The sequence below is a fragment of the Cercospora kikuchii genome (assembly GCF_019650295.1).
Source record: "Cercospora kikuchii DNA, contig_00003, whole genome shotgun sequence".
Classification (NCBI taxonomy): Eukaryota; Fungi; Ascomycota; class Dothideomycetes; order Mycosphaerellales; family Mycosphaerellaceae; genus Cercospora; species Cercospora kikuchii.
The window spans coordinates 876,327-903,956 of record NW_025408584.1 but is presented as its reverse complement, the minus strand read 5'-3'; the positions used below and the strand labels follow the sequence as shown (position 1 = coordinate 903,956).

General features: G+C 52.5%; 8 protein-coding genes across 8 annotated transcripts; 4 read left to right on the top strand and 4 right to left on the bottom strand.

Annotated features, from left to right (window-relative positions):
- Positions 1 to 613: 613 nt before the first annotated feature.
- On the bottom strand, positions 614 to 13,615 carry CKM354_000475100 (dynein heavy chain; the record flags this gene model as incomplete). Its single annotated transcript, XM_044800000.1, has 1 exon — positions 614 to 13,615. The coding sequence occupies one exon, from the start codon at positions 13,613 to 13,615 to the stop codon at positions 614 to 616; it is 13,002 nt and encodes a 4,333-aa protein (XP_044655935.1).
- A 729-nt stretch (positions 13,616 to 14,344) lies between these two features.
- Positions 14,345 to 15,590, top strand: CKM354_000475000 (uncharacterized protein; the record flags this gene model as incomplete). Its single annotated transcript, XM_044799999.1, has 2 exons — positions 14,345 to 15,031; positions 15,120 to 15,590. 2 exons carry the CDS (start codon positions 14,345 to 14,347, stop codon positions 15,588 to 15,590), a joined length of 1,158 nt encoding a protein of 385 aa, XP_044655934.1.
- A 265-nt stretch (positions 15,591 to 15,855) lies between these two features.
- Positions 15,856 to 17,874, bottom strand: CKM354_000474900 (uncharacterized protein; the record flags this gene model as incomplete). The annotated part of the gene is made up of 3 exons (XM_044799998.1): positions 15,856 to 17,618; positions 17,672 to 17,785; positions 17,838 to 17,874. 3 exons carry the CDS (start codon positions 17,872 to 17,874, stop codon positions 15,856 to 15,858), a joined length of 1,914 nt encoding a protein of 637 aa, XP_044655933.1.
- Positions 17,875 to 20,335: 2,461 nt separating this feature from the next.
- Positions 20,336 to 21,579, top strand: CKM354_000474800 (uncharacterized protein; the record flags this gene model as incomplete). The annotated part of the gene is made up of 5 exons (XM_044799997.1): positions 20,336 to 20,805; positions 20,859 to 20,922; positions 20,976 to 21,031; positions 21,100 to 21,417; positions 21,477 to 21,579. 5 exons carry the CDS (start codon positions 20,336 to 20,338, stop codon positions 21,577 to 21,579), a joined length of 1,011 nt encoding a protein of 336 aa, XP_044655932.1.
- A 530-nt stretch (positions 21,580 to 22,109) lies between these two features.
- Positions 22,110 to 23,502, top strand: CKM354_000474700 (uncharacterized protein; the record flags this gene model as incomplete). The annotated part of the gene is made up of 2 exons (XM_044799996.1): positions 22,110 to 22,229; positions 22,282 to 23,502. The coding sequence occupies 2 exons, from the start codon at positions 22,110 to 22,112 to the stop codon at positions 23,500 to 23,502; spliced, it is 1,341 nt and encodes a 446-aa protein (XP_044655931.1).
- Positions 23,503 to 24,040: 538 nt separating this feature from the next.
- Positions 24,041 to 24,879, bottom strand: CKM354_000474600 (uncharacterized protein; the record flags this gene model as incomplete). The annotated part of the gene is made up of 3 exons (XM_044799995.1): positions 24,041 to 24,345; positions 24,415 to 24,580; positions 24,697 to 24,879. The coding sequence occupies 3 exons, from the start codon at positions 24,877 to 24,879 to the stop codon at positions 24,041 to 24,043; spliced, it is 654 nt and encodes a 217-aa protein (XP_044655930.1).
- A 594-nt stretch (positions 24,880 to 25,473) lies between these two features.
- CKM354_000474500 (transcription initiation factor IIA subunit gamma) lies at positions 25,474 to 25,941 on the bottom strand (the record flags this gene model as incomplete). Its single annotated transcript, XM_044799994.1, has 3 exons — positions 25,474 to 25,617; positions 25,692 to 25,839; positions 25,892 to 25,941. The coding sequence occupies 3 exons, from the start codon at positions 25,939 to 25,941 to the stop codon at positions 25,474 to 25,476; spliced, it is 342 nt and encodes a 113-aa protein (XP_044655929.1).
- Positions 25,942 to 26,277: 336 nt separating this feature from the next.
- On the top strand, positions 26,278 to 27,097 carry CKM354_000474400 (H(+)-transporting V0 sector ATPase subunit c''; the record flags this gene model as incomplete). Its single annotated transcript, XM_044799993.1, has 4 exons — positions 26,278 to 26,338; positions 26,402 to 26,528; positions 26,619 to 26,927; positions 26,980 to 27,097. The coding sequence occupies 4 exons, from the start codon at positions 26,278 to 26,280 to the stop codon at positions 27,095 to 27,097; spliced, it is 615 nt and encodes a 204-aa protein (XP_044655928.1).
- Positions 27,098 to 27,630: the final 533 nt, after the last annotated feature.

Here is a 27,630-nt window from a genome sequence, read left to right as displayed (position 1 = left end):
TGCTTGTTCAATGTTTTCCGTGAAGACACTAGTCAAGAACTATCGTGCTTCGAGATGTGGCCTGGGTCGTCGAGGAATGGCGGCTGCTGGATCTGTTAGACATGGCTTGCTAGTCATAGAGGAAAATATCTGGGCGGCAGCTGCGAGGATAGGTCGTTCTCAAACGTCGATGGCATCGTCATGCGCCATATCTGGAGCCGATGAAGGGTAGTTGCGATGCAGAACAGGATTGTCGTCATGTGCGCCCGTCTGATGTGCCGCTGCAGTGCTTCGAAAGTCATTCGGAAGTGTGTGCGCAACCTTTGGAACAAGTGATGCATTTGCAGCACCAGCTAGAACAAACAACAAACATCTCATCAGCTATCTGGCAGAACGCTATTCACACAGCTTACAATCTCTAGCACTCGAACCTAAAACCACACTGGGAATCCCAAAGCACAGAGGGGGGTATAGGCGCTGAAAACGTTTGCAAAAAGCAACACAGAACGCCGTGGCCATGATGGTACCCGCAATCTCATCGCTCAGCAGTATCCCGACACATTCTTCTCTGAACGCCATGCCGCCATGCATAACAAATTGAAACCCCATGCAATCTCTTCCTTATCGTAACATTCTACGACTCCTCCACAGCCTCGGCCATGACACTCTCTCCTTCGTCCAACACACCCATTACAGTCTTCAAATTCTTCAACATTTCCTCCGCATGCGCGACGAGCAGAAGCTTCTCTGCATTTGCAGGCAGACCAAGGTAAGTGGGCGGCTCGCGCTCCGGTAATTCCTTGACCCACTGGAGCATGTCGGTCTTCGCTGAGCCACTGGGCAGAGGCATGCCGACATTCTGGTCTTCTGCGACCTCGCCGATCAAATTGAAGCCCTCTTCGAAGGCATCGGCAGTCAGAGTCTTCGTTACCAAGCCCTTCAATTGTGCCATATCGCCAGCATCGTCAATCTTGCCACCATACATTTCGGAAATCAGTGCGCGAAGCATGTCCCATGGTATGCTCTTCGGTGCGATATTGCTGCGACCACGAGCGATGTTGTCTGTCCACCACTGGATGATGAAAGCCGAGCAGTCGAAATCTGCATCGTTGAACTCCCAGAATCCCTTCCAGCCGAGACGTGGGGCGTAGCGCAGACGCTCTTGTGCGACAGCGTGCAAGAATGCAAGCAAGAAGTGCACACGAGCCTTCTCAACAGGCTGCTGAACTGCCTTGTCTGGCAGAGACGTCAAGGTATCTCTCATATTGGCTCGAATACCAGCAGGCTGTTCGTACATCAAGACACGCGAAGCGCGGAGTAAGCTTGATGGAATCTTGGGGCTCGTTTCCATCGACAAGAAGAGACGGAAGTCCTTGTTTGGCTTGAGCGAGTCGATGCGCTTGACCAAGTTTTGCAACCACTCGGTCGCCAAGTGAACGTTCTTGATCAGGACCCAAGAGCCATTGGCCGCGGCACCAGCCAGTGCAGCGTCGGCGCTCGAAACACCTTCTTGAGAACCCATGGCAACGCTTGTACAGCTCGCATTCTGTCGCTCAACAAGCTGATCGACCTTGTAACTTGCGTCGAATCCAGGAGTCGAGCAGAGGGCGATGGGTGAGCTGGCAGTCTGGCTATCGACAATCCTGCCAAGGTTTTCTGCAACGTCGAGGAAGTCTTGTCCGAATACAACGTTGACGAAGCGTTCTGTTGCAGGCACCAGTCGATCCATGCGGAACAGCTTGACGAGCAGCAGCTCCTTGAGCGCCTTGTCACTGTCGTTTCCACTGCCAGCAGCAACACCTGGCACGCAGGTCTCGGCTTGCTCGATAGTGAAGAATTTCTCCCATTCTGGTGAGGCTAGATCCGCAACCAAATCCTTGACGCTCTTGATGCGAGATGCCGTCGCGACGGCCTTGTCTTTGTGCGCAGAGTCTGAAGTGACATCTCCGCCGATGATTGTCTCGTCCAGGACCAAGTCGATCAAGCTTTTGTCCATGGGGAAAGGAGCAGCTTGGGCCAGCAGAACAGCGAAGGTCAATCTGTCCTTCTGCAGCAACGAAGCTGATGCCTCGTTGTATGTCTTGCCAAAGAGCGAACGCACGATGGTATCAATGCGTCTCTTCGGATCCCGCTCGGAAGACTCTCGTGCGGTACGCAATACAGACTCGAAGATGTCCACAAAGTATTGCAGCGAGAACTGGTAGAAGTGGTGGACATGATACAGCTGTTCCAGCACCGCAAAGATTGCCGAACAAGATCGTGCGATAATGTCGTAAGTGTTCATGATGGTATTGACCTCGTTCATGACACCTTCAGTCTCGGAAGCCTTGGCTGTGATCTCCGCAGCTTCGTTCTTGAGCTTCTCGAGCGTGTTGATGACATTTTCGTCGTCGAGAATGTTGCCTTGAGACTCGTTGAGCGCCTGCAACAACATACGTTCTAATCTTCGCAGGCGCTGTGTGAACTCGCCCTGCATCTTGACCAGGTTGGATCGTCTCTCATCGACATCTGGTCGCTCTGACTTCAAGACATCATTGAGCGTCTGAGTCTTCAAGCTGCTTTGAGTGACCGTAAAGTTGACGAATGTGGCTCTGCTGCAGATGTCTGGCGCGAACGCTGCCGAAGGATCCTTAGTCGAGAGGTATAGCTTGAAGGCAGGCGAGAAATCGATTTCTTGCTTGCCAAGCTGGATGAGGACACGACCTCCGGTGCGCTGGTACTCTTTGTTAAGCACATGATTGAGGATCGGATCAATGTGTTCCGCATCTTGGATCAGGATAGGGTTGCCGAAACGTAAAGCACTCTCGAGCTGCTTCACAAATGAGCCGTCCAAGAAGCTTGTCACCGTGAGCCGGCGATCCTTGGTCTCATTCTGCAAGAATTCCGTAACACGACCAGATGGATCGATGATGAGTGGATAGCGGTTATACCGCTTCAGCATGATTGCGTTCTCTGTGCAGAGTTCGTCGACAGGCAGGGCGTTCTCGTGCCATTGTTGCCTCTCGTCTGCCGTGGAAAGGTATTCCGAAATGGCGTTCTGAGGCTTGAAAGATATGCCAGATGCTGACAGCTGAAGGGACCAGTCTTCCAGCATAGCGCGGCGATACTGCTGATCATACAGACCAGCATATGCCAGGAACGCCGATGCCAAGAAGACATCGCCGATGATGGTTTCCATTTGCACCTGGAAAGTCTTACTGCTCTCTTCCCAACGTCCACGCTCAGAGGACAAGCTGTTGAGCAAGCGCATGCTGCGATCGACCTTGGACTGGACGCGGCTCATCTCGGCCTTAATAGCCTCGGTCTGGCTGATGAGCGAAGCGTACTCTGTCTTGTACGTAGCAATGCTCTTCTCGAGCTCTTCAAGGGTGTTCATGATCGTCTTTGCCTCAGCCTTGGTTTGCAGAGCCGCTTCCTGAAGCTGATCGACTTCCTCACGCAGTGGTCCAACTCTGTCCAGAATAGAAGAGTAGTTGACCTGGGCCTCTACCCACTGTACAAGAGGACCGCAAGCCTTGGATGCGCGATTGACGCGCTCGAAGGTGAAGTCATCCTTTGATAGGTACTCAGCCTCCATCTTATTTCTCAAGGCCGGCGTCATTTGTCGTTCGTTGTCATAGCCGACAATGCTTGCGATAAAGTCATCTCTCCTCACAATGCTGACAATCGTCTTCCAGTCTGTGACCTTGTGACCAAGAAGAGAGCACACAGACTCCAAAGCAAGCTTGACACCAGAGGGAGGATTCTGCATAGACCTCACTTCTGTCAGATGTTGACGCTTGATGTTGCTGACACTGCGCTGTGCTTCTTCCACGGCGGGTTCAGCCTTGGCCAGATCGCTAAGCACAACTTCTCTTCTCTTGGCCACTTCCTCCTCTTGCTTCTCAAGTGCAGCCTGAATCTCAAGCGATGCAGATCTTCTCTGTTCGGCTTCCCGCTGATCGGCCACCATACGTTGAAGTTTTTCGCTGGCTTCTGTATCTTTCTTCTCGAGTTCAGTCTTCTTCTCAGCCAAGCTCTTCTTCAGCTCCGAAACCTTCTCCACTGTCTCACGAAGCTTGTCCAGACCGACATTCAGATGGCGCTGTTGCTCTTCGAGATCGTCTCGCTTCTCATTGAAGAGCTTCACGAATTGTGCAACGAAGTCCAAGAATTGACGTGGTGTCAAGAAGGTCTGCTTGTTCTGCTGGCGCTTGAGACGGTCGTTGAATGATCGCAGCGAGTGATGCACGTGGACCATGCCATTGACAACTGCATCGCGATGAGACAGTGGCATCTCCAGTTGGTCGAAAGCGATTGGCAAGCTGTCAGGGCATGCGAAATTGCCCTTGTCGATGTCCACGGACTGCGTGAGTTCGTATGCAACCTGATACAATGCCTGATCTGACCAGTCGCCGAACCAGTTAAGCACGCAACGATTGAACAAGGCAGGACTGGTTGCAGCTTTAGACCCCAATCCCTCGGAAGGTGGGTTCATGGTGAACACAACATGAAGGTTGCGAACAATTTGTTGAGTGAACCACTTGTACAGCTCTTCCTGGGAGTCGAGCAATAGACCTTGTCGTTGGGCGCCTTCCTTGCAAGCAGTCATGAGCGTTGCGTACTCATCTCCCTCGAAGAGACCGGGCACTTCGCCGTTGGCGAGCAGAGTGTTCATGCGCTCCAAAAAACCGGAGTCCAGGACGTTCGACTCGTCCATGATGAAGCAGATTTTCTCACCCTTGGTACCGCATCGACGAAGCACAACGCGCAAGTCCTCGTCAAAGTCCTCGGCGGAGTATCTGCCATGAACCTTGATCTGGAACACGGACAGGCCATTCATCCAAGCGACAAATCGAGACAGCGTAGTCTTGCCACTACCACTGACACCGATCAAGATGAGATGTCCTTGCGGTTGTCTGAAGACACGATCGATGCGCAGGACGTGCTCTAGCACATCGTTGAAGAGGATCAGCGGCACGTCGAGCTCTTCTTCGCAGAAGGTCCTCAGTCGAGCCTTGACGAAGTCGCGCAACTGATCACGTGCCACTGGAACATAGTTCTTCGACAGCCAGTTCGAGAACAAGATTGGTCGCTGCAAAGCAGTCTCCTCGTCCAAGTTGGGGAAGTGTTCAAGAGCTACGCGGTTTACGGTCTCTTCAGTCCATTGTCTCTCATCATCGGCAATAAGTCGATCGGAGAACAGACGCAAAGCTTCGTGAGCCCAGATACGCACGAGTCCCTCGAGTGAGAGTGTCTCCAGTGGTCGTATCGCCTCGTACACAGCTCTGACCCACCTCGTAAGTTCACGAGGTGAGTAGACGTAATGCGGCTGGATCTCCGGGGTAAATCGCTTCTGAGATAGCAGATACACCTGGATCATGGCCTGCGTCAAAGCATCGGCATAGCCTCGCAGTGTTGGGATAATCTTGAGAACAGCCGTGTTGAACGTGCCGTAAATCTGCTTGAGTGACAACTCTCCAGGGTAATCGACCATGACTAATGGGGCATGTCTCAAAAATCGTAGGCCTAGTGGAGTACGTCCAGCATCAGTTGGAGGGTTGCAAGCGCCCACAAACTGAATACGCTCAAGGCTAACCCAGCTCTTGGTGGAAGTGCGCCAGAAACCGCCATGCTCGACGAGCTGTCTCAGGAAGGAAATGACGCGCTGTGTGCCATACTTGTCAGGAGCAGGCAAGTTGATCTCGTCACAGAACACGACAAGCCAGCGACCAATCTGCCGAGGAGCCATAGTGACACCGCTGAGTGATTTCTTGTAGTCGCAATATTGCTCCAGCGTCTTGACGAGCAGATCTGGTGTGGTCGCACTGGAAAAGTTGAGGCCGACTGTCTCCATGTTTGGCAACTTGCGAAGTGCGCTGAACAGCGTCATCGTCTTACCAGAACCAGGTGGACCGCAGAGCAGAAGAGGCTTATGCTCCGCGAGGAACGAATAAAGTACGTCCTCATGTCTGACAGTGTCCAGTGTGGGAATCACGAGATCAGTCTGAGTGACGGAGTGCGTGTTGACCTCAATAGTTGGCACCTGGTTCTGCCATGACGTCCACGTAGCCTCGGGCAGGGATACATCGAAGTCGATGAGGGAAGACGAGTCGGTCAGCAGTGGCATATCCAGTGTAGCCAATCCAGCGAGATAGTCGCCGAAAGCTTTTCGCTCGAGGAGCGGGCAGTCACCAGTGAATGACCAGACTGCAGCAAGAAGAACCTTCTTCGCCAAGTAACCCTCGATCTGACCGTCGTTGAGGGGGAAGTCGGTGTGCTGGATGTTGTATTCCAGCACTGATCGGCAGGCCTTTCGCAGTAGTGAGAAAAGCGTGCCAATGGCACGAATGGAAGTGAATTCCATGATGTGCTTCATACTCGCGCAGTGCTCAAGACTCTTCTTCACAAAGTCGTTCTCGGTCAATCGCCTGTTGAGAATTTCGGCCATCAAATTCTGCACGGTGAGTCTTGCTTCTGTCGATGTGGGAGTGCCAGTGTCTTCCTCCAAGTCCTCGAACGTAGCAGTACGAAGCTGGGCAATGTATCGCGAAAGCATGACATCGATGTCGACAGTATCGTCACTGAACCATACCATACCGCAACGAGACACTGTTGCAAGAGTGGCATATCGAAGAGTTTCTACTTCGAACATGACGCGCACGTTCGAGGGCAGGCCAAGACGCTCACCGTTTGGCAGCGTCAGCAGCTTGTTGTCGTCCAGCACGGAGTTCAAGTTCTCAACCCACTCAGGGTCAACGTCACCGTCGAACACGATCCAGTGGCGCTTTGTGTCCTCTCCGCGAAGATTGTCAACCACCTTTCGAAGAATGCTTGTGAACAGACCATCCGTCCATTCGCGGGTGGTGCTGTCGAGACTGCCGTACAAGCTCTCTTTGGACATGACTTTTGGATCGATGACATGGCATACCCCTTCGATGCCATCGACTTTTTGTAGGGCAGCGAGCAAGGTCTGCCAAGCGGTCGACTTTCCTGTGCCGGAGTTTCCTACCATCATAACACCATGGTGCAAGCTTTGGATCTGATACAGCTGAAGAACCTTTGTGAGCCACGAGTCTGTCGCGACGAGCTTGCGCTCTTCCACGACCTCTTCAAGAGCCTTGCGCAATTTCTCCAAAGGCGCCGGAACATATCTGACGCCCGGAAACGCATCTTCTTCGATCTCTTGCATGCGCAATGCGTCGTCTCGTACCAGTTTGGGTGCAATAGTCTCGCGAATGCTTTGGACGATGATCTGTGGCTCAACCACCACATCAGCGTCTGCGTCTGAGCCGCTGGCCAGTCTAGATCGCTTCAGACCACCAGAACTGACGAGCACACTCTTGAGTGCACGAAGTCCAAAATCGTAGTGAGGCTGCTTGGACAATCCGGCGCTGCACTTGTCGAAAAATGGCACAGTCTGCCTGGATAGCGTCTTTGCTTCTGAGAAACCTTGCGAGAACAGCATGACTTCAGCAATGATCTCTTTGTCAGGCTTCGACATCGCAACGCTGCGGAAAAGTTTCTTCAAATTGTCTGGCAAGTTCGAACGTCCAGCATAGCCAGGATTCATGGTGATGAACAGACCGGTGAGTAGATGGACCTTGAGCTGGCGACCGATGAGCTCGATTTGAGCATTGTCATCGAGTGCACGCTTGCGCAGGCCGACTTGAATGTTCTGGATCTGCTGTGAGACCGCAGACAAGATGCGTTCCTCCAGTCGATTGAACTCATCGAAACAGCCCCACGCGCCGACTTGCGAGAGCCCAAGGAAAATACGACCCATGGCCTGGAAATCGAAGGTGTCGTCACAATTGAAGACGAGCGTGAAACGTCCGAGTTGTACACCAAGTGCCTTTACAGATTCTGTCTTACCCGTTCCAGCTGGACCGTATGGCGAACCACCTAATCGTTGGCATAGAGCTTGACTCAGCGTCAGGAAACAGCGATCTGTAAGTGGTGTTCGGACAAGTCTTTCGGGTACGCCAAGGTATTCGAATCCGTAGGCGAGGGTAGCATTCGCGACCTGGACTTGCATACGATCGAGAGGCGGTGCGCTCGCAGTGAACTCGTAGCGCATTTGAAGAAGCCACAAGTAGTGACCTGGGGAATCCGCTCCGCCCTCAATCAGCTGCTCGATCTTGTCTCGTTGGTGGACGAATTCGGTAATCAGCTGCTCGCACTTCTTGCGGTGCACTGGCGTGAGCTCTTTCAAGACGATGGTAGCCAGGAACTTCAGCTTGCTGACTTGCGTCTCGAAGAGTTTTTGCAAGGGAGCACCTCCTTGTCCAAGCGCAGCCTGGACTTGTGCGGTCCAATGAGCCTGTGTTGCTAACACACCAATCTGGGCTGGGTACTTCTCAATAAAAGCCTCGAATGCAGGGTTGTCGTTTTCATCGAGACCTTCGTATTCGGCGACAGCTTCTACGAGCAAGTCTGACAGCGTTTCGCGCATGCCAGTCTCCAGTGCTCGTAGCCAGTCATTGATCTTGGGCGTCTGTATCAGGTTGATAGGGGTCTTGAAAAGAACCTCTTCGCCTTCTCGGGATTGGAGTCCAAGTATGTTTGACTCATCGTCCAGCAGGAGCCCATTGATGCCAGCAAACATCTTTCGCAAGTGCTTGGCAACACGAACCGTATCATTGCTGTTGCCAATGATCTCAAGCAGGTCTTCGTCACCAACGAAGTAGAATCGTGGGAAAGCTACACGCTCTTTCTCAAGATACTCGCCGAGTGCTTTCTGGATCTTGTTGAGCAAATCAGCCAATCTCTCAAGGGATTTCTGAACGTCCGGGATGTTCAGCACTTCGAGCACCAAAGGCGACCGGTACACTTTCTTGAGCACGGTCATGAATTCGCTGTTGATGTTCGCAAAACGAGATGACTCCACTGGGAGCAAGTGCTTGATGTCAGCGTTGCCAGTGAACACGCCTTCGAGGTAGACCCATTGACGCTGCACATCGATCCAAACATCGAACAGCACGTGGATGCGGTTCAACTTGTCTTCCCACGATGAAGCTTCTTCCTCAAACTCCTTGTAGTATGGGGAATGACGCATAGCCTGGAGAGAGTTAAGGTGGTCGCTGCACTTGGCGAACAAGTCATCCCAGCCACGAATGAGGCGGCACTTGTTCTGGTAGTTGACCAGATCCAGAGAATAGTTCTGCCATTGCTCTCGTACGCCGCGGACAAACTCTTCGAGCGCCATCTCACCCTGCGCTTGTGCGATCACATCTCGAATGACAGCCTCGCTGGGCCCAAGTTGGAGGTCCCAGACATCACCAAGGGTCATAGAAAGAGCCGAGTACCGCTTGGATGGGGCGAGAGATTTGAAGATCTTGGTCCAATGCCTCTCGCGAACAGCGTCGGAGCGCATCTCCGTAAGCAGTGGATTCACTTTGAGCAGCTGCCTCAGATGCTGCTGTAAGTGCTCGAATGCTGCGTATGAACGCATTCTGCTAGGCATCTCTTTCGTGGTCTTGACGAGGTTGTCGATGCTCTGTCTGAGCTTGCGAGGCTGAACGCTATTCCACGGCTGATCTCGTAGCTCGTTCAGCTGATCCCAGACGACTGTCAAGTTCGCCCACACTGACTTGTAGTCCTGCACCTCAGCCAATAAATCAGCAAGCATGTTGTCTGGACTTGCTGGAAGCTCAAGCGCCTCCTTCGCCTTGGCGACCATATCGTGCTGCTCCTGGAGCTGGGTCAAGTCCTTGTCGAACGTCTCTAGGCTTGCAACAGCCTCTGCTGGAGGTGTGGAACCAGACTCTGGGCGCTGTTCTTGCCATTTCTCGGTCATCTCAGCGATGCGGCGCGCGACAACACCGTCCTCGGCAATGATCTTGGTTCGCAGCCCTTCTGTGTGATCCGCAATCTGTCTGCTTTTCTTCTCCAGCACTTCGATAAGCGCTGTCCACTCGTGGTCGACTTGCTCGACGTAGAGCCAATCTTTGGGATACTGGAAGCGCAGGCGCAGCAATGTCTGTTGGCCTTGTCTGAAGGTGTCCATTTCAGGTTCCCAGACTTTCGTCTGTCGCTTGCAGGTTTGTACCACAGTGATGAACGACACTGCTTGAGAGGTAGACGAGGCTTGCATGGACTGTCCTTCGAGGTCCTTTCTTGCTCGCTGCAGCTCGCTATACACGTCGACGAGACGGGTGGCAAACATTGCAGAGAAGTGGGCAAGCAGATCATGCTGCCACTGGTCGTATTTCGCGTTCACCTTGGACTGTACTTGCTCATAATTGATGACTAGGTAGCCGAACGACCGGCGATTGCCAGAGGTGTCGAATGTCTCGCGCTTTTGCCGGATTTCCAGGATCAACTGGAGCCACAAATCGAGTTCCTCGTTGAGGTCGCCCTGTATCTGAGAAAGCTGCAGATCCCAAAGCGATTGAAACTGTAGCCATTCGTCCACATAGGTCTGAGCAACACTCAATTTGGCCTCGATGCGCTCATACAGCTCAGCGAGCGTATCTATGCACATGATTGGCAACTCCGAGTATGTGGTGGCTGAAGCCGACGATTGAACGGCCAAGGCGGCTTCAAAACGCGATGCCTGCAGTCTGGGCAGACTGCATACGATAGCAAGCCATGTATTGAGATTTTCAAGCCAGCCCGTTTTGGCATCCTCCAACGGCGGGTCGAGTTGAATAAGTTGACTCTGCATCACAATGTCGTGCGCGGAAGTCTCGATATTGGGTGCGCCAATCTCGCGAGGCGATTGCTGGTCTGCACCGTAGCCATGCTCAAAGTCCTCTGTCCAGTCTTTGAGTGCTTGCCTTAGACGCGCGTGGAGCGTCTCAACCACCCTCTCGTTCGTCTTCTCAACCCAGTACGCGATATTCGAGTACGCTTCAAGATTTAGCTGATCAATCGCCCTCTGCAAAGTCTCAAGATGCGTGCTGAAAGCCTCATGTGTGAACTGGCATGTCTGGAGCTCGCGCAGTGCCTGCTCGACTGTCGTCTGAATTGAGAGTAATGTCGTAACCTTCTGTGACAGTGTGGCGATGGAACCGCCCAAGTTCCGCACAAACTGTACGTGCAGCTTGTCGTCTCCAGACCCTATACCGCCATCTGCAATACGTGGCACATGAACATCGTAGGCCAGCACGAATGTGTCCCATCGGAGCGAAGTGCCCTTTCCAATGAAGCTTTGTACATCGTTACGATATCCACTGATCAAAGTGGTCACTTCCGACATGTTCTCGATGACTGAGTTGGTCTGGCTGTAGGTGTTCAAGCTCTCCATCAGACTTGTGGCGTAAGGGTACACACGACGAGCTTCTTTCGAAACATTGGTGATTGCATGCGGCACGTTGAAATTAAGCCATAGCAGATTGCGCACTTCCTTGAAAAGCACAACCACTTGCGAGTCGAAGTTTACGTGGATTTCAAGCACGCCACCTCGAGCTCTGTTCTGCGTGACCGAAAATAGGCGGCCGGATATCGAGAGATGCCGGCGATCGATATCGCGCAGCCAGTCTTCGAATATGGGCTTGGTGTCGAGCTTTCTCTTGAAGCCGTCGCCTAGTTGTGCAAGCCGTTGGCCGTCGATATGTTCTCGCCATTTGGCTCCAAGGATGTCTTCAACTTTGCTCAAATAGCTGTTGAGCTGGCGTTCGATCTGCCGGGCACGAATGATGGCTCCTGATATTGGTGGCAAGTCGTGGAGCTGAGCCATGCCGTGTGCCTCAGTTTGACCATACTGGTGAGTGAAGCGCTGCTGAAGCGCGTCAATGTCCTCTCGCACGTTGTTCATCAACTGAACTTGGTACTCTGCGATGGCGCCCTTGATCTTGGGTCGCACAAAAAGAGCATTGAATTTGGAGAAAACCCGGAACATTTCGTTCGCTGTCTTCGCTACCGCCAGGCGATCCCGCAATCGTGCAATGATCGAATTCTCGACTCTGGCTGTGCGTTCATTGTACGCTGCTTCTGCTTGCGTCCAGAGGCGCTCGCCTTCGGGAGAAATGTCGAGCACGTCGACATCTTTGACCACTTCGTAAGCTTGCAGAATTTCTTCTGCAGCATCGACATCGCCCATCTCCTCGACAATCACGGGAGCCCTCGCCCCGTCGGTGAGCTCGCCGGTATCGTCATCGGGTCCGAGCACGTTCGCAATCGTGTTCTGCAATTGTTCGTGGTCGTCACGGAACTTGTAGATATAGCTGATTCGGTCCTGGGTCTTGTCATGACGTTTGTTGATTTTGATGGGGATGAATCTGTCATTCCGTCGACGAGTGACATCACGAGCCACGTTGGTGAATTCTTTGACATTATCATCCCAGAACATCCAGACAGTTTGCACTTGCTCAATCACTTTGCGAAACTCCTCAAAGCTCAATCGCATGAGCGTTCGGCCGTGCAGGTGTTGATGCACACGAGCATCGACATCAGCAGAGATAGCTTCTACGAGTGGCAGAGCTCTGCGAATGGGATATGGAGATATCCGAAGCTTCTTGGTCAAGTGCGAAAACACATCGTCAAGTGCCTCACGTAGCTTTTCGACGTTTGGCGCGGCCAGCAGTTCTTCGATGGGGAAGCCGTGGAAGACCTGATTGTATTTGACGACCTTCTCTTTCGTTTCCTTCAGGCGAGTGTCCGATGTGAAACTTGCTGTAATACCGTGTCGCTTCGCCTTCTCCAATATCTTCATCGTCAATTGAACGCCGCCACTGTTCAGCTGTGCCTCTATCCCTTCTATCGCAGTCTCCATGGCGAGCCAGAAGTTCTTCTCTTGCGACGTTGTGCCAACAGCCCGATCATCCATGATTTTGGTGAATTCCCGGATCTGCTTGATCCACTCGTTCGCCATTGTCTGTAATCGGTTGAGCAACGCGCTGTCTGTTACCAAACCGTCTGGAATGGCGACCGCTGCCGCCTGCCAGTCGCCACCGGCTTCTGCTAGCTGTGCTTGCACTGCTTCATGAATCTGTAATCGCGGTGCTTCGACTTCGATGTTCTGTTGCAAGTTCTGTAGCGTTATTTCCAGGTCTGCCAGTTTTCGTCTCGCTCCCGAAATACCAGTACGAGCCTCAGCATCAGATCGTGGCTTTTCCTGTCCGGAATCGGAGCCTCTTGCAGCGGCTTCGAAGAAAGGCGTAAGGGCGCCACGAACGAAGGCATGGAGACTTTCGTATGGAGAAACTGTGCTGCCTGCACTCTCCGCACCTCCCAGGCCAGGTAGTGTCAAGTTGACGACAGAGACTTGCTTGCTGATAGGCAGCTCAGGCGCGATCGCACTCGGCCTTTTGAGAAAGGCCACGCAGCCGATCGTTCGCTTGGAGTAGCTGACTTCTGCACTGAGCACATATGTGTCCTGATATGACTCCGAATCGCCATTCACATGTGTGCCATTTTCTTGACTGTCTGAGCTTGACGCAGAGCCAGCCTGCTTGAGCACGTAGAGTGCCACCTGGGACTCCATGGCGAATCGCAGACATCGTGAAAGTGTGTCCTCCAGCGCAGCCTCGTGTAACAGACTGCCAGGTCCACGCAACTCTTCCTCTGTTGCTCCCAAGGTGACCTCCAGCACGCTGGCCAAGTAGCTCACTACTGCCTGCGGGTCGACTGCGCTCGGCGTGCCGGACGAAGCAGGGGCGGTCGGGGCTCCGTTGGCCACGCCATTGACCCCTTGGACCAGAGGGTCCTCCATGGTCAGAGATTACCGCCGCGCTGCAGTGGACAACATGGGTGTTTCGTACTCTTCTTCTTGGCGGAGGGTGTTCACTTAGGGGTCGATCGGCCAGTCGTGGGCTGTAGGAACGGTGCGTTGGAGGCGGTATTGGATTGCACCTCGCTGGGGTGGACGGGGGTAGTTCGGATTCGTGACGGAGCGAATGGTGCCTCAGGACTGTTCGATGGGTGGTGTTGTTGATGAACTTCCATTTCTTGGATGAGCGACACGCGAAGTCGCGACTTCCCAACTCGGCAAACTTGCCTCTTACTTGAAACGGTTAGCGCCGGTCCCGCGTTTCTGGTACACCCTCCATCCTCCGCCTCTGCTTCCTACTTCCTACTTCTACAACACAACACAACATAAACGGCCACTGCCCAGTAGTGGCCGCGCAGGTGCGATAATAGCATCCTCATAGTACCTCTTGCAGCGAGGATCTCACTCGGTAAGTGCTAGCCTCGCGCTACGCCGGGTCAAGTATTGCATTCCTTTCTATTCACCTTTCGGCCTCGACAGCGATCGAACCTGACAGCCTCTCACACTCGAGCCTTCCTTACTCGAGATTGTGGAAGTCTGTCTGTAGCTGATCGCAACTTCGACATTTCGGGGGCGCAATGCGCGACGCTTCGACAGCGTGAATTGGACGCAACCACTTCAGAACATCCGTTCATCTGCATTTCGTACCTTATTGCTCAGCGCCGAGCTTTTATGCTCGTCGACACTCGAGGCATGGCCGCAGACAAGGACAAGCCAAAGAAAGCACTCCTCGACCTCAACGATGACTGTCTCTTCGAGATCTGTCGCGCTCTGCGTGCTCCCGATCTAGTGCCACTCCAGCAAGGTGGCATAGTGGTCAACGACACGCAAGCTAACCCCATCACGGCACTGAAATGCTTTTCTGGTACCTGCAAGCGCATGCGACACATTGCTTCTCCACTTATCTTCCGAGGCATCAGAATTGGCCACTCCTGGGACTGGGAAAAGGTTGGCCAAGTACTGGTCGAAATTTTCGAAAGCTCTTTGGCCGAGAAGTATGCACGCAGACTCATTTTCGAGACCTGCGCTGGAGATCTTGAGCCCATTATCGAAGTGCCGGGCGGGCTTGGCATGGCAGGTTTCCTGGTCCGCAAGCAAAAGTTCACCGAGGCTAATCCTGACGTTGCATTGGTTTTTGGTGGCATATTGCGTAAGATGACCAAATTGGAACATTTGGCCTTGGAATTTGGTGGCACGTCGAGACAAGTTTTTGAAGGACATGTCCCAGAAACGGCGCTCAACCAGCTTTCAATCAAAAGCCTCGCTCTGGGGAATGTGATGGGAGACTGGGCGTTTCGTTTGTGTCCCAATATTCAGGCAAGTATCCGGAGCTTTTACTCTATATTGCCCTCTTCCATTGTAGTGCAATGCAGGCTAGTCGAGCCTTCGCACCACTTTGAGATCGCTGCCCGTCTACCCCACGAGGCACAGTGCTGACAAGATTTAGGACTTGAGCTCCGCTTCTAGGAGTCAGTCGAGAGACTTGCTCAACAGTGGAGCACTGCGCTCATTGCCCTCCTTGAAGCGCCTCGAACTAGAGATCTACTGGAACGTCGACCTGCTCTCTTCTCTCTACGACGCTGCACCGCAACTTGCCGTTCTGGTACTGCCAACCTACAACACCTCGATATTCGACCTCATCCCGAGCTTAGCGCGCTTTCCGAGCTTGGCTCAGCTCCATCTGGTCAGCGCGTCTGATCTGAACGACGGCGTATCGTATAACCCATTTGGCCCATATCCCCTTCAGGACGATGACCCTGATTGGACAGATCTGCGCAAGCTAGTAGCACAGACTTTGTTCGCCCCGTGCAAGGTACTGAGGTGTATCTGCTTTGCAGATGGTTACCATTGGCATGTGAACGATGGCGAAACGAACTTCGGGACTGGGCGTTCGGACGATAGATCGTGCTGCGAATGAAAGAAGACGCTTGCAGCCAGCGACTTGCTTGGTCGACGTGAAGCGACTTGGTGCGAAACAACATTGGAATCGCCGTTGCTTGTGCGGCATGTTTGCTTTCGCGTATCGAACTTGGTTTCGATAAACCAAGGCACGTTTTACAACGTACTGTTGTGGATACCATGGCTTTGGGAAGGCAGAATTTGTCAAAAAAAAAAAAAGTCATAGTCATGCAGCCGAGAAAATGAACTTCTCAAAATTACGAACACTTTCTAACCACATCTTCTCACAACTTCCCCCTCCCCAAAAACTTATTCGGCAAATCCACCCACCTCGCCCTCAAAAACTCCGCAACATTCTTCCCCAACACGTCATAACTACTCGAACAACTCACCCCACGATCCAAATGATCCTTGAGCACAAAATGCACAGCCAACATGTTCGGCAACTCAAATCTCTCGATAGATTTCTTTCCATCATATTCTTCTCCTAACAATTCTTTGACCTTCTCTGTAGAGAGCAGATTCCGCAACCAAGCATACTCATCTCGGAACCGCACCCAAAAGCCGACATTGGCATTCGAGCCTTTGTCTCCTGAGCGAGCGTGGACTATCCAGCCGAGGGGTCCGGGTGTTGTGGGACCGAATGCGTTCGCTGAGAGGTTGATTTGCTCTTCCAAGGGTGTCGAAGGAGAATTCGGCTGGTTCTTGGGATATGTCTTCGTGTTCTCCGGCGGCGGGACTTCTAAACTTGATCCATCCCACAAATGCACTCTATGATCAACTTCGGTCTGTGGTAGTAATGTCACATAATATTCATAGCATGGCTTTGGAAATCCTTGTCGAATGTCTAGTTGGAAAGTTGCGCCCGGATAGCCTTGCATGATGCAGTCGATGCAAACGCGAAGGAACTTGTTTGGAGTAAGATCAGCTTCGTTCTTCGCCTGAGCGAAGACACGGAAATCAACTGTGGCGGAAGCTTGGTTTGTGGGATTTTCTGCCGCTGTGCCGTTGATGCTGAAGTTGAGGAGAGTAAACTTGGATGAGTATGGGGCGAGGGCGTGTCGGAGTTGTAGTTCCATCATGCGGGCTTTTTCGGCAATATCGAGGCCGACGAGGAGCCAGTGGAGTTCTGCTTGGTAACCGCCTTTCGCTGTGAGACCAACCTTCGTGGTCGGAGGTGGAAGATCGGCTTGTATACCTCTCAAGGCGACTCTGTCTGTACCGACTTGTTCGAACCACATCTCATCGAGCACAGCGGTAACGTCGCTGTTGAAGTACCAAGGTCCTTGAATCTCGTACAAGAGTTGACTTGAACAGGTCTGTACGCTGACTTCACCTCCGCCCCAGCCTTGGCCTTTGGTGATGACAACGTTGCCACCTCTTGAGATCTCAGCGACAGGGTACCCAATATCTTTCCAGTTCTTGAATTCCAGTGACTTGAATCCCGTAAAGTTTCCGCCAACGACATAGTTACTGCATTCGATCATGTGACCCGCAACAAACGCGTTCGCAAGTTCAGAAAGCATGTCTCGTGTCCAGCCATGCCACCAGTATGCTGCACCAATCACCGGAGACGCATCGCTAACGCGGCCGCAAACCACAATGTCCGCACCCTTTGCGAAAGCCGCCGCGATTCCTAAGCCTCCTAGATAGGCTTGTGCGTAGATAGGCTTATGCCCCCACTCGTCCAGTACCTCTCCTGTGCAAACGTTCTCGAACTTGCTGGAACCATTTTTGCGTGCTCGCTGAATCGCTGGAAATACCTCATCGCCACTGATCCAAGCCACTTTCAGATCGTGTGATCCTTTTTTGCACATCTCGGTGACAACTTGATGAAGTTTCTCCGTATCTGACGCGCCGGCATTGACTGCTACTTTGATCTTGTGTTTTGCAATGTACGGGAGTGCTGGAGCCAGTGCTTCCAAAAATGTTGGTTCATATGCATCCGTAGCACCTGATGATAGTAGGCTCGTGAAATGTTGATCGGTATTGGGAGTCTCGGAAGCTGCAATGATAGCGCTCTCTGCTTTAAGGGCGCCTCTAGAAGCTATAGTAATCATTCGTGAGCATTTGTTGCTGCGTGACTTTGGGTGATCGTACTCATATTCGCTTCACTCATGAAATCGCCAAAAATCACATCGACGGGATCGTTAGGATGATTCTTGGCAAACATGAGCATTGCATGTCGGCGGTCGGAGACTGAGCCGGAGACGCCTGTTCGTACGTGAGCTTGGACTCCATAAGACCATTTCCCGGACGAGCATACCAGCAATGCGAATGGGTCGGGTGGAATCCGCCGCCATAATGGAGTATTCAAGAGGGCTACCCAAACAAGGTGATTCTCTGGACATATTGTGAATCTAGAGAAGAGAGTCGCAGTGTCCGAAGTCTAATGTGGAGGCCCGTCGTAGCCCTCGGCCTAATGATGCAGGTACAGCGGCGGACGCCAATTGCGGGGTCACCTGCAGCAGACATTGAACAGGCGAGTCGTGAAATCGATGCATAGCCTACAATGTGATCGCAATGTGACGAGAAGCGAAGCGAGTCTATGGTTGCTACAGATTGGACGGCGTTGTACTATGCTGTGCACAGGAAAGGTTCAAGATGAGGTCGTTGACGCCACCCTTTAGTCTAGGCTCGTGCTGCAATGGCCTTGGATCCTTTAAAGCGTCGAGGATTAAGAGCAGGCTGTGGCGGCACCAGCAGAGAGTTGTGTAGCAGCACTGTGCTTACCATCTCCTGCTCGAACGCCGGCGAGCTTGACACGTAGGCGCAACGTGCGAGGCTGCGAGGAAGGGCGGAAGTTCCAAAGGACAGTGCCTCTTGAAAATCGTCGTAAACGTTCCAAGCGAAGTCGAGTTCTGTCAGACAAGAACGAGTGAGGAAGTGATGGTGCGACAAGATTGTAGATGTGGAAGCTGAGGTTACGGTCGTTGACCACGGAATTGGGCTGTCGTTGCCTCAGGCTGCAAGCCCGTTGTGCTGCAGCTGCCTTTGAAGTCGAGAGATCTCGTCAAGAACATCCACTGTTCGCGCTCCAACTTGAAAGAAGAATCGCCCGAGTCCAGACCAAACTCAGCAGAAGTCAGAAGTCAGGCTATCGCGGTCGCTGCGAGCTGAGCTACAGCCTTCCAAGGGCAATATTGAACACGAAGATCCTGGCGTGTACAACGGCTCACTTCAGATAGACATGCTCGCTTCTCACCCGCCAGCAACTCTTTCGCGAGACTAGAACGCTGGCCAGCAAGCAACAGAGAGCAGTATGGCACCTATGCTATGTACTGTAAGGCCAGCAGCATACCGAACAAGACTCAAATCCGCCGCTTCCCGTGCCATCAAGAGTGGAGATCATGGGGCATCTTGAGAACCGAGACTCTTCGCCGCCATCATTCGAGTGCACAGCTCTGAACAGCGGAAACACCCGCCGACTCAACGGCATTGGGAGCTGACTTTGGTCTATCTCTCGGCACACGGAAGACTTAAGACACGAGCCGTCGGCGCGCGAGGAAGCACATGACAGCCATACTCATCTCGCAAGCGATATTGAGCTGAGCGGCGCGTTGGAAGCTCTGCTTGTACTTACATTTCATTCCCCGCAGATGTCTTTGAACACGTATCCACAGCTGAGAGTGCCCATTTGCGGCGGTCACATTGTATGGCGGGAAAATTATCGTGATCTGAATCTTCAATTCGGTCCGGACGCAGCCGTCCAGACTGCTGCACTGAGCCAGATCTGTAGAGTTGGTAGGATGCGACGGTCAAGAGTCATTTCTGAGACGCGAATGCCCGGCTCAGTGTGTGCTGTGACCACACTGGAGTGCACAAATCTCGCGGACGATCAGGAAGCATGAAAGAGGCTGTTTTTCCGCCTGAGTACATGATATCAGAGCCGCCACCCACCACATCCACAAGGCCGAACAACCACGGGAGATCGATCTGAAGACGTATCGGATCAGGAAGTTGCCATGTCGCATAGTACCCACCAACTCACGTGTTTCACATTAGCCTAAAGCCGCGAGACTCAAAGACTTCGCCTCTATGACTATGCTGCATACTGCTCGTATATAGAGAGCAACGAGAGCCAACAGCTCACTGGAACGAGATGCCGCAAGGATCGAAGACGTGCAATTAAACATGCATATAAGCTACTCGGAAACGACCCAGTCCGACCAGCAAACCGCATCAGATATATTGAATCAAGCGCAGGGTCAACAGACCTTGTAAAGGATGCCTCATCGGCACACAACCGAGCCGCTTGCGACCTGTCACGCCTAATCACTGGGTCGAATAAGCCTTTGAAGCATCGAATTGTCTCGTTAATCTGTGCCAGGTCCTATACTCTCCTCTAGGGCTGAGGTAGCTAGCTGACCACAGCATAGTATGGCCTGGCGGACCGTGGCACCGAACATCTATATTGTTCGCTTAGCCCTGTGGCTTGGTTTCAAAGTGCTAGTTGGCAGATTTCAGGCTGGAGAGCTATAGTGGTCTCTGAACTGCTGCGTGCTACTGGAGTGCCACGCAGGCTGCGGAGACACAACGCCATCTCTGCTACGGAGACAAAAGATCCGTAGAGGTAACGCTGGCTTGTCAAGTGCGGAGCCATGTCCAACAAAGGCAATCATGACTGTGACCTGCTAACAGGAAGCCCTGAATGGCCAATGCATATATATGTCTGGTCTCTCGCTGCTCAACATCGCTCCTCTGCTCAGCAAGCTTCAGACATACAAAGCCATCTCGCTCATTACAATCGACAATCATTTCAAAATGCTTTCCACCCACATCATAGCCCTGGCGGCCGTCCTAGGCCTAGCAACCAGCGCCCCAACCCTCGAAACCCGAGCTCGAAAACTCCAATATCTTGGAATCAACGAAGCCGGTCCCGAATTCGGCACAGCCCTCCCAGGCCTCTACAATAAAGACTACATCTGGCCAGACCTCTCCACAATCCAAGGAAAAATTGACTCCGGCTTCAACGTATTCCGCATTAACATTATGATGGAACGCCTCACGCCCGGCGGACTGACTTCTGGCTTCGGAAATTACTACTTGGCGAATTTGACGCAAACGGTCAATGCCATCACTTCCAAGGGCGCATATGCCATGATCCAGCCTCACAACTATGGAAGATTTTATGGACAAATCATGACTTCGACGAGTGATTTCGGGACGTGGTGGAGGAATGTTGCCGGAGTGTATAAGAATAATGATAAGGTGATTTACGATACGAACAATGAGTATGAATTAAGTTCAAAAAGTCTCGTCATGCACTTGCTGATTCGATGAATAGATTCTGGGGCATGTCCGGACGTGTGGTAGCAGATATGAACCAAGCAGCGATCAACGGCATCCGCGTAAGTTCTGACCCAACCTCCATCAAGTACTTGCTAACGACTCGACCTATCAGGCCGCAGGAGCCAAACAAACCATCCACGTTGAAGGCAACCACTGGACCGGCGCCTGGTAAGCACCACCCCTTCCCCCAACCCACAGCGCCCCCCGACAACCGTCTAATCCCAATAATCACGCAGGACCTGGACAACCGCAAAAGGAACTGACGGCCTCACCAACGCCGAAACAATGGGCAATCTCACCGATCCCGAAAACAAGCTCATCTACCAAATGCACCAATACCTCGACACCGACGGAAGCGGTACCTCACCAAATTGTATCAGTTCCACAATCGGAAGCGAACGCCTTGTCGCCGCAACGAACTGGCTGCGTGCGAATAAGAAGAAAGGCTTCCTGGGCGAGTTCGCTGGTGGTGTTAATGGGCAGTGTCAGGCTGCTGTTAAGGATATGTTGGATTATATGGTTACGAATTCGGATGTTTGGACTGGAGCTGCTTGGTAAGTCGTTGTCGTGTTCTTGAAGTGAACAAGTGAAATGATGCTGATGGTTGATGTAGGTGGTCCGCTGGTCCATGGTGGGGAAACTACATGTTCTCTCTTGAGCCCAAGGATGGCCCGGCTTATAGCACCTACACGCCGATACTGAAGGCGTATGCATGAGTCTGGAAGGAATACGAAGCTGGTCTACGTCAGGCGGACTTTCGTTTACAATTGATTGATTTACGAGTCCCTCGTTTGGAGCTTAGCATACTATTTCGTAGCGTACATGAACAGTTGCTGGGCTGGCTCAGCAATTTCCAAACTGGGCGACTCTCAGATCAAGACGAGAACGTATTGACGCAGTCGTTGACGGGGTGCAAGATATGTCACCACGTCATACTGGTCGTGAGACAAACGCGTGGAAGGAAGAAAGGGGACGAGACGGCAACTGACTTTCGGAAGCTGAGCCGAGGCGCTAGCAAGGATTCTTGGTGGGCTGCTTCTTCAATGACTGTAGCGTTGTTTTCTCAAGAGTGAACTCGATCGCCATTTCCAAAGCACTTGCACCGGTCGCCAAACTGAAGGCTCTTCGCTCCGTCCGACTGCTCGCGAGGGCGACAAGACGACCCGCAACCTTCAAACACATTCAGCGAAGGCACCCTCAACAACAATTCAAATATCGAGCTTTTGGATCTAGCCGTATAGTCAATATGGCAGCAGCACCTCTGGACGATAAGGCCAAGAGCCTGATCGAAAAGTCATACCCTCAGGCCAAAGGCGCAGATAGTGATCCAGCCAAGCTGACTTCAGCCATCTTTACGACCATCGAAGTACGGCACACGACCAACTCTGTTCTACAGCATCACTGACATGTGACTGCAGTACTCGCCCGCTGAGAAGACGGACATCGACCAATGGTCCACCACTGCCGCCCACATTGCATCACCCAACGAAGACGCTGCGAAGACGGCCGAGCGCTTATCCCACCTGAACACCCACCTCGCATCCCGCACCACCATTCTCGGCAGCAAACCCAGTGTCGCAGATATCGCTCTTTACACAAAGCTTGCTCCGGTGGTCAAGGGTTGGACACCAGAGCAGCGGACCGGAGAACAAGGCTATCACCATATCACTCGCTTCATCGACTTCGTCCAGAACGCTGAACTGTTCGGCCTGAAGGTAGAAGACAGCGAGAAGGTCGAGATCGACGCCAGCAATGTGGTTGCACCAATCAAGCCAATTGACGCCAAGGCTGAGAAGGAGCGAAAGAAGAAGGAAAAGGCTGCGGCCGCCGCGGCAGGAGCAGACAGTGCAGCAGCAGCTGGAGGGACAGTCACATCTGCAGCCAGCGACACGAAGAAACAGGCCGAGAACCAGAAGCCAAAGAAGGAGAAGAAGGATCTTGGCGACAAAGTGGCAGATGCTGTGGGTGCAGCAACACCTGGTGAGAAGAAGGAGAAGCCCAAGAAAGAGAAGCAGCCGAAGCAGCCCAAGAATGCCCCAGCCCCAGACAAGCCGTTCGGCCCCGCTCTCATCGATCTCCGGGTAGGCCACATATTGAAGGCCATTCAACATCCAGACGCTGAGAAGCTCTTTGTCAGCACAATCGATTGTGGAGATGCTCCAGGCACAGACAACACATCCGAGTATGAGGGCAAGACCGTGCGAACGGTGTGCTCTGGCTTGAATGGACTCATCCCTCTCGAAGAAATGCAGAACCGCAAGATCGTTGCAGTCTGCAATCTCAAACCTGTCACTATGCGTGGTATCAAGTCATGCGCCATGGTCCTCGCTGCCTCACCACGCGGCGATGACGACCACGCAGGCCCTGTCGAGCTTGTCAATCCACCAGCTGACGCTCCCGCTGGTGAGCGCGTCTACTTTGAAGGATTTGAGGGTGAGCCCGATGCAGTGTTAAACCCCAAGAAGAAGGTCTGGGAAGATAACCAAGTCGGCTTCACAACGACCGCGGACAAGGTTGTTGCCTACGAGCCGACCAAGGTCGAGAAGCTCAAAGACAGCGGCAAGACCGAGATTGCCAAGTTGAGGACCAAGCAGGGTGAATGTACCGTGCCAACTCTGATCAACGCCAGCGTACGATAGAAGACTGCGATGGATTTGGGAGAGCGTGTTACCGTTCCGCTGAAGCGACATGATGATAGCGACTCCGCTGTGTCAGGATTCCCACCCTCAAGTCGAGCTTCATCGCCAGATCCTGATGATGTCTCGCAAGGTCCAGTCGTCATTGGCTGGTCATTCAAGGATAAGGACGGGAAACTGCAGCTGCAGTATGCAAGAGACCAGTGAAAGCAGTGCAAGTGTTGGCAGCAAGAACAGAGGACTTGGGAAGGGTACGAAGAAATTACGATGCATGAAATGGCTGATGCAGCATTAGCGAGACCATATTCGGTCTGAAAAGCATCACCAAATAAATGACCGACTTTCGCTCGAGTGCTTCGATCGCTGTCTTTTGTATGCTTGTTTCGATGTCATGGGTAAGTTATGGTCAGAGCCCACGATGCTCCACTGAGCTCTGTTGCTCTGCGGGCTCACCAAATTCGTATCAAAATGTGAGCAGCTTACTTGTTTCTCGGGAGGACAACATCTCTGAGGCAGGTGATTCGCTTCCGATGCTATCGGTTCATCTACTTGCGTCTGCTGCTGCGCCTTGTCGCAACAGGTCCATCGTCTCGGGCGCCTCGCTGTCGCTATCATCACTAGCATAAGCCCTACCATTCTCCAAGTTCGCACTGGTCGGAGTTCTGCTTACACTCGGCGGAGGAGCATCCGGCTCATCAGTATATGTTTCCAAGTTCACGGCCACGCCAGCAGCAGCCGCAGTATTAGGATCTCTCTCCCCAACAGTCTCAGCATCCTTTCCTTCCTCTCGTCTCCCAATGATGACTGATCCTGCTACGAGAAATGAGGCGCCGAGCCACCACAGACCTATCCATCGCGCAAACTTATTAGCTCGACATGACTTCTTTTTGGTGATAAGAATTGGATTGTGCTTACCTGGTAAAGATTCTTTGAAAATCACCCATCCCAAAATCGCCGTAAGCATGAAATTCGCACTTGTGTTGATCACGCTGACGCGGACAGTACTTGATGCGAGACGCAAAGCGTTTGTGAAGAGACCCCACATTACGGCGTTGAAGGCGAGGTTCATTAGGAAGAAGAACTGTAAGAGAAAATATCTTAGCAATAGAACGCCAATGCTTTCATGTTCAATTTTCCTCTTCTTGTTTTTTCCCAGGAAGTTTGAATTTTGACTCCATGGGTTGCATTGTTACTTACACCACGCACGAGGCCCTCTACAATTACACTTTCATCTTTCATACCGAGGAGGTGTGAGATGGCTGTTGCCCAGGTTGTGGTCAACTGGGTTGTGGTAAGTTTTGCGAAAACGCCATTGAGAGCTGCACAGCCGCCGGATGCGATGGCGTAGGTGAGCCATTGGGGTGTTGGGCGGGATGACATGATGGGCGTGAAGATCTAAGTGACAATAGAGGAAGAGGATGGATGTGATGCTCTGGAGTGAGGTGCAGGGGTGGCTTGGCATGTGCTATGTCTTGGCAGCAGTCGAGGGATGCGATACTGTTCATTCGGCCTGCTGAGAAGCACATTGCAGACGAGTTATATTGGCAGCTGGTTGTTGGAATTGAATGGAAAAGGGTTCAAGTATTTGACATTGCTGCATGTCTTGTTTCGGTCTGCTGCGTCCGAATCTGGGCTTGTGACATGGCTGCTACCTCATGCATGCCTCTGAAATCACCAAAGCCTTGAGTCTGTGCCTCCATATCCCAATGGTCACATTCTCCCGAATCTATGCGCCCCTCCCAAGCACGCACATTGACGTGCTAGCTCTCAATAAGCACGCTTGCGTTTCTTGTCATTCCTTTCTCGTGAATATCGTGTTGCAACCTCTCCCAGGCTGCAGGATTGTACTTCGTCATGAAAGGCCTTGCAATCCTCTTCAAGTTTCACTTTCACTGGAGGGTCATGTTCCCATTTGAACTTAGGCCAGTTTTGATGTAGGGATTTGCGCCTGCCGTCACACCTGCAATCGTCTTTCTACGGCGCTTTGTCCTTGGACTGGCAAGCCACGATCTTGACCTTCTCCGCCTCCATCATTTGCGAGTTGTCCATCTTGAACTTGACGTCCTTAATGACAAAGGTCCAGACTTCGTCGCAAAACCGGTACACATCGAGATGTCCCTATCCGATGCGTTAGTCTCGCTCCGACCCAAGCCAATATTGTACTGTCCTCCTCTGGCTATCGGATGTCGTACCTTGAATGTCATGCGTGCCTTGACCTTCTCTCCAAGAACTTGTGCGATGTGCTGGTCGAAGTTTGCCATTATGCGCATAGCAAGTTGTGGCTCAATCCTCCTCGAACTGATCAAATCGTCCAGCGTGTCGGCGAGGGCGAGACCAATACTGTGTGAAGCGGTCAGCGATTATGCCCCTACCTCTTCTTTCAAGCGCATACGAGGTGCCTCTGTAGAGCTCATAGAAGCCTTGTTGCGCCGGTTGCGCCATCTTTGATCGTGGTTGCTAGCGGTCTTCGTTGTCGAGCGATCCTAGTGCCGCTACTGTCGGAGAACGCGGGTAGCGGATGAGACGTTCGTGAGATCACCCCTAGTAAATATCGTTGTCGAGGTGTCTGGAGCGAAAGAAGGCAGGACAAAGGGCAGATTGGAAGTGAGTATACAGGGCGGCACATGCCTAGCGGGGCGAAGCCGCGATCCGAAAAGGGTTTAGCGCAAGCTGTGAGCTCGCCGATGTCATGCAGCCACACAGCTCTCACAGGCAAACGTGCAAGTGAATCTTCGACGTTCCTTTCACCTGATCCATCACCGAGGACGAGCGACAGCGATGGGCGGCTTATACTGGGGCGCCACTGGCGCGGGCACCGCTCTCACCGTTATTGGTCTATGTATGCGAAGCACAGAGCGCTACAGGAGGCGGAAGAGGCGAAGCTGACGAGATGGGAACACAGATATGCTCTTCCAAGGCGAAGGAGAGGCCTTCAATGTCGGCGCCTTCCTCGAATCGATATCGCCGTACGCGTGGGCTTCGACAGGCATTGGGCTTTGCATCGGGTTATCAGTTGTCGGAGCAGCATGGTCAGTACACCTGGAGGATACTAGCGAAGAGATGCGCGAGGCATGACGGAAAGCCACATTTATGGACAATTGCTGAGACGCGAGCAACAGGGGAATTTTCATCACAGGCACATCGATCCTCGGAGGAGGTGTGAAAGCACCGCGAATCCGGACGAAGAACTTGATCTCGATTATTTTCTGCGAAGTCGTGGCCATCTACGGCGTCATTATGAGCATCGTGTTCTCTGCGAAGCTAGAAAACGTGTCAGGGCCCGGGATATACTCTGCTGGCAACTACTTCACAGGATATGCACTTTTTTGGTCAGGGCTATTGGTGGGCGCGTGCAACTTGATCTGTGGCGTGTCGGTAGGCATCAACGGTTCAAGTGCAGCGCTCGCTGATGCTGCAGATGCGAGCTTGTAAGGCACAGATGTGCCTGTGGTGAGAGAGGATATAGCTAACATGGCATAGATTCGTCAAAGTTCTGGTCATCGAGATCTTCTCGTCTGTACTGGGACTGTTTGGCTTGATTATTGGACTGCTTCTCAGCGGAAACGCCGATCCCTTCACGGCACCTGGTAGCAATTAGATGTGAGATTGGAGAATGGAGACAAGCCGCCCTTCTTCGCCGCCACTGTGCCATCGAGGGCCAAGTTGCGCGAACACCAGCGGAGAAGGGGGAATCATGCATTCGCAGGCGCATTGAGGACACGCATGCAATTAGCGGGACTGGACCGGGCAGAGCCACAGGGAGGCTCTGTATGTACGTATGTGTTGTCACGATACTTGGGCAAAATGAAACCAAATCGCTGGTTTGATCCCATCAAACAATCGCATATCCACCTCATAACAATGTGGACACGCGTCGCATCCGCCACGTCCCAATCGCCTCCACTCTGAATCCTGATCATCAAGTGAATATGGCGTGCCTGAATCTTCCGACTATAGCACGGACAGAGGGCCACCATAACTGAAATGGTGAGAGTGCTAGCAAGCATCGCGGGCAAATTGTCCACATCCCGAAGTCGCGGCGATTCAGCCCTGTGACACACCGACGAAACCTTAGTCTGCCCCATTGAGAACATTGAAAGTTAGGTGGGATAAATCTCCAAGAGCTCCCCG